The sequence below is a fragment of the Bacillus rossius genome, chromosome 2, assembly GCF_032445375.1.
Source record: "Bacillus rossius redtenbacheri isolate Brsri chromosome 2, Brsri_v3, whole genome shotgun sequence".
Classification (NCBI taxonomy): Eukaryota; Metazoa; Arthropoda; class Insecta; order Phasmatodea; family Bacillidae; genus Bacillus; species Bacillus rossius.
Genome location: NC_086331.1, coordinates 73,116,134 through 73,122,133, shown reverse-complemented (window position 1 = coordinate 73,122,133; position 6,000 = coordinate 73,116,134). Strand labels below are relative to the sequence as shown.

General features: G+C 34.8%; 1 protein-coding gene across 1 annotated transcript in view; it reads right to left on the bottom strand.

Moving 5' to 3' along the window:
- Positions 1-367: 367 nt before the first annotated feature.
- The window catches only part of LOC134529373 (serine protease easter), a 106,859-nt gene continuing 101,226 nt past the window's right edge, over positions 368-6,000 (bottom strand). Inside the window, exons 5-6 of the mRNA XM_063363370.1 lie at positions 5,690-5,791; positions 368-5,112 (exon numbers count right to left, since the gene is read on the bottom strand). Coding sequence (XP_063219440.1) covers positions 4,784-5,112; positions 5,690-5,791 — 431 coding nt within the window. The 3' untranslated portion in view covers positions 368-4,783. The remainder of the gene's footprint in view (positions 5,113-5,689; positions 5,792-6,000) is intronic.

The following is a 6,000-nucleotide window of genomic DNA, read 5'->3' as shown; positions in this document are numbered from 1 at the left end:
TACTAGAGTATATAAAAACAAAAATTTAAATTAAAAAAACTTTTATTTCTGATTAATATTATTCTTTAAAAAGAAACTGCTAACTCATACACATGCCAAACTATGATGTTTCTTAATTTTATTTTTATAAACTTTAGGAATATTAGTTTGGTTCCTGAAGTAAATGCAACCATCAACAGATCAAAAATAAGATTTTTTGCTGGAAAATTTGTTTAGAAAAATAAATTTTTGTTTTATTTTTACTATTGAGGTTTATTTTTTCCAATGAAAATTGTCATCACTTACCACGGGAAGATTAACCGTGTCAAAATTGATATTATACGAGTTAAACATGAAATGAAACCACATGCAATAATAGAACAAAATATTTGTTTAAAATAATTTATTAATGCAATTTTTAAAAATAAAAATTTTGTAATTTTGTAGTTTATTAAAGCAATGATATTACAGAAATAAAGTAATTTCTGTAGCACATATTGACTACATTGCTGAATACAAAGCAAAAAACTATATTTACAAAAAATACATGTTTTGAGTGTCTGAATAATTAATATCTAAACTTAACAGCAATTTTTAAATACTAGCACTTATGTATTTTAGAATCAATTATAATGAAAGCCAATTATTAATTTCCAAATTTAATAACTAAAACTTTTTAGAGGATATCAATGAGTTGTGGAATACATATTACAATAATTTGTGTTTATTTTGTGACTATAGAGATAAAAACATCTGTGCATGCATCGGGAGGCATGTTATACATACTTCAAGCAGTTATGGATTTTTGTTTGTGTTATAGGCTATATTTGGTTATGAGTGTGGGCAACTACTTATGTAGAGTCCATGAAGTGAGTTCTTAGCCTATGTGTGGTGGCTCACAAAGTGTGGGCAGAGACTTGTGAAGCATGTATACATGTATGATTATTGTAGCATCAATAATTATATGGTACCTTTATCACGAACTCAAGTACTTCATATAAAAGAGTGGCACATACAGCCAAACATAAAACAGTGTTAATGTTATTTTAGGAGCACAATTGTTTGAAACGATTTCTATGAGTTTATAAGAGAGATACTGCACAAACAATTCCTTGCTACGGCAAAAGCATTTACTCTACTAAAAGCACTTCTTCAAATACATGAAAATAAATTCTGGTATGGTGCTTAAAAAATTAAATATTTTATTCATTTTGGAAATAAAGTTATTTAGCTAGTGAGTTCAATAGTTTCACCAATGAATATCTGCCAAAATTGCCAGTAATAATAATTTTCCTTGTTAAAATGAATATTTGCCAATTTGCGCACAATTCAACTAATTTAAGGTTAGTAATTACGACGTAGGTGTGCGACTTTTCTTTACTTGGGAAGTACCCAAAACACACTTTCTTCCTTCATTATGTGTAGTGATGTGAAAGTGAACAGAAAACATTTAATTTTGTAAATAAATGACAAAGCAGGACAATGAATGCATATTTTCTGTGTAATATTGACCATTGTGTGTTTATTATTGGCCAAAATAACTGCCAAAATAAGCAGTGTTTCTGATTCGCAATTCATTAATGGTTTTAGATTGCAATATAAAATTTTATGTGGTTTGATCATAACCATATTTTAAAAACAGAACCCATGTCAAAACAAATAATAATGCTACAACTAAAAGTCACTTAATTTTAAGCTATTTTCAACCATTATAAATTTCATAATATAGACGATACACACATACAAAACTCCGCTGGTAAAATATAATCATGGCAGTTGTTGCCTGTTTTATTTTTCTGGAATAAATCACCATTAAATCAATCATGAACATTGTATAATTATTACTGTTACTTAACTGGGTGCTATTTGGAGCATAAAGTAAGTTATAACTTTCGATTAACTCAAATATAAACCATCTTAGGCCCATATGTCACGATGCATAAACACTTATAAGATGCTTAACTCTCAGCTTCTTCAATACCTCCTGGCTTATGCAAATTAACGAGTTTATTTTGAGTCTCAGTTCCTTCGTCAAGTATCTAAACATGGCCATTATTAAATCTAAAGGTGTGTGTGTGTAATTTTTGTGGTAGTGTATGACAACATTGAAATTTAATACATGTAGGCTACTGAAATGTCAATCATATTATATAGCAATATTATTAAAAATCATATTCTGAAAAAAAAAGTTCTAATATCATTTTATTAATACCAGATACAAAATCTGGGTTTAAGGTAAGCATAAAAATGTAGATGATTTTAAAATGTTATGTACATTTTTGACTCAGTTTTATTTTTGCTACTCTGTAAGTAATAAGCAGATTGATAATTTCACGATGTTGTTGAATATGGTCACAATACCCCCCCCCCTAATACATTTAACATGTCATAATACGTCTCATATCTTATTAAGGAAACCATTAATACGCGAATTTAAACATTTTCAATAATCAAAATTATAACATAAGATGTTTTAAAAGCGTGATTTAGATTTTTTATTGAAGTGGTTAAAAAAATAAAAGATACATTTTTAGAATAAAAATATTTCGTGAAAATTGACCACCCCGAAAATTTAAAATGATTTGGGTTTGCCTAAGAAGCATGACCATGTCTAAAATAACTTTGTTTTTATTAAATAATAAATAATGTTTACTGGTATTTTGTAAATCATTCTATTTGCATAGCCACTTGCGGCACATCTAGGTAAAATTATAAAAACAAGCTGTTTAATCTTAAACTGTTTTCTCAGAACTTAAGCAAAGGCAGTGTTGTAACTAACGACTGTATGCAGCTCTGGTTCAGGGTGATGGGACAAACCCGATTAAAGTGGTAACGATGCAGTGCTTTTGAAATGTTGAGTTATACCAAGCACTGGGATTCACACATTGTCTCTTGCAGTAAGCATGGCATATTTTCTCGGACAAGATCCAATTGGACAATCTTGGCGTGAAATGTATTTTTGTTTACTGGTGAATTTTGTAACACAATAGCATAGTTTTTACTCTGACACTGACACAATTCATTTAAACCAAGTTAAGAATCTTACTAAATATGTGATTTTTTTAATACAATAAAATGAAATGCCTAAGATGTAGCTTGTAACATTTTACCCGGAGACCATCCAATTATTCGCATGCGGGTAGGAGCTAATGAGCAAATGGCAAAGTATAAAGCAGATCACTGGATTGTTCCATAGAATACTGATGATGTAGACCGCACGCGCAAGCTGCGCAGCAAAACGGTTATGATACCCTAACATTGAACTGGTTGTTTGTCAAAAGAACCGTCTAAAATGCTTCATGGCGGCTGCAGTTGGCACATCGTTAAGGCTATATCCCACAAGCCATTTTGGTTATTCCATTTTCTTGTTATTGATAATATTTAAGAGCTTTTTTAATTCATCACGATAGCTTTCTTGCATTTTATGTTTCGTCTCAAATGTTCTCAACAGATATTTCCTAAATACATATTACCTAATTGCAGTGAAATGGCAGATACGTTTTCATAATAATTATGATCACTTGCGTGACATTCTACAACTCAAAAATTATATTTACTAAATATGTGATAAAACCATTCGTGGTCAAACAACAAACGCAAATGTGATATCAGAAAAAAATTACACAGGAAAATCCCTTAATTTACAGTAATGAAAAATAAAAATTAATAACCAACTCGGCAAGTGAGACGAGCCACTTTTAAAGTCCAAGTTTCAAAGCAGTAAGATATATTCGAAGACCTGCCTATTAAAATGAGTAATGCTTGAAAATACAATTTTATTTTCAAAAATAAATTCAAAAAATGCTTGTATGTTTGAGTACTATTTGTAAAAATGTAAAAGGTTCTGAGAGTTCTATTGTCAAATAATAAGCATGTAATGGTCACCTGCGTAGAACTAAATCATTGTATACCATAACTAGTTTAAGTATTGGTAATCTCAAACTATACGCCGCTGTAAGAAGCTGGTATAATATACCAAATATGAGATAAGCCAGAGGTGTAAAACTTAAAACGGACGTGGGATATTTTTAGAAATACTATATTTTATGCGGGCCAGCATGATCCGCAAGCAGGCTTAGTAAATTTTTTAGCACAAAACTTTTAAAACACATTTAAACCATTGGAATAATATTTGGTGCTTCTACTCTGAATTCTTCAACTAAACAAATAATGAAATAAAGGTAATAATATCGTGGAAAAAAAGGTAAATTATTCGCCTTTATTCCATGGCAGTTTGAAAGTACTTTTTGAACTATATTGAGATGAACATAAAAAGTGTGTTTTATATGCATTTCAATAGTTAAGAGACAGGCCGCAAACCAGTCCTTTTCGTGCCGCCAATCATTGACTTCCACACATGACTGCATAATTGAGTTACGAATTCCCAATAAAACTGAAACACTCATGAGCCAAACATTACAAATGGCACTTCAACAGACCTGCGCTATATGTAAAGATGTATTATGATGCGGCACGTATTTTGGCGACCTTAATGACGATTTCTAAAACGCCTCACCGCTTTGTAACTGGGGCCTAGAAAGTGATGCCAGTTGTTATAACCTCCACAATATGCCAACTACGTCCGTCGCAGGGACCTCGTGACCGTAATCAGACGGAAGGGGTTGTGGGTTCAATCCCAATATTCTGACATGAGCAGTGAGTTGGTATGCAAGTGGTTCGCAGCACACCGAAACCTCGGAGGTCCCGCCACCTTAGCCTGCGTGCATATCAAACAGTTTAAAAAGGAAGTCCGCCATGACGTATTTGCGGGCGAGTAAGCACATGTGGGCGGAGAGCCACCGCCTCACTCCCGGATCTGGTCGAGGATCCACGCCGCGTACTTGGGCACGAGCGTGTAGACGCCCGGCCAGCCGTCGCGGCCGCACGGGTCAGGCCCGTACGACACGACGCCCAGCAGGTAGAAGCGGCCGTCGGAGTTGGCGTGCCGCTGCAGCTGGTCGGCGACCATGAGCGGCGCGCCGCTGTCGCCGCGGCACGAGTCCTTGCCCGTCTCGCCGCCGGCGCAGATCTGGCCGTCGCCCACGGCGCGCCGCTGCTGCTGGTAGACGCGCGCGCACGCGTCCGTCGCCACCACGGGCACCTTCACGTCCAGCTTGACGGTGCTGCCCGAGCCTGCGCACACACCCCCTCGCCACCAGTCCTCTAGTTCTCCACACTGCTGCTGCTGCTGCTTGTGGTCTACCTTGCTTTCAGTTGCCAACTGTCAATACTCCGTTCTCTCTCTTGTTGCTGCTACTAATGAACGTCATATCCCTCGCTTTAAGTTGTAAGCTGTGGACAATCAAAACAATCTATTGTGTCACTGCTACTATTGTTACTCATACATCATGCTTTCAGTTCCAAACTGTCAATCCATTCTCTCTCTTGTTGCTGCTACTAATGAACGTCATATCCCTCGCTTTAAGTTGTAAGCTGTGGACAATCCAAACAATCTCTTGTGTCACTGCTACTATTGTTACTCATACATCATGCTTTCAGTTCCAAACTGTCAATCCATTCTCTCTCTTGTTGCTGCTACTAATGAACGTCATACACTACGCTTTTAGTTAGAAACTGTGGACAATTACTGCTACTTTTGATCCTCATCAATAATGGTTTTAGTTGTAAACAGTGAGAAATATGTTTATCTGTTTCTTATTGATGCATGCATTGATGTTTATTTGTGAAGATGATGCTTAAATATACATACTGTTTTCCGTTTTCCCCCAGCCAGCAACCACAGTCTTCTGACCAACATAGGACTTAGTAAGAATTTCATCTCGAGGGAAGCAAATTGGGTTCGTCAGGTAACCTAAAACAAAGAAATAGTTGGGTCACACCAAAGCCAAACAACTGTGTATTTATTGAATAGCAAAGGAAAATAAGATAAAATAAAATAAAAATTGTTCCGTGATTAAAAATACTAAATTAAGAGTAGGCTAGTTAATTGGTATGATTAAATATATATAAATTTCACTGTAAAGCTTTCTTCAAGATTGTTTAATGTGAAGGAAAAAAATA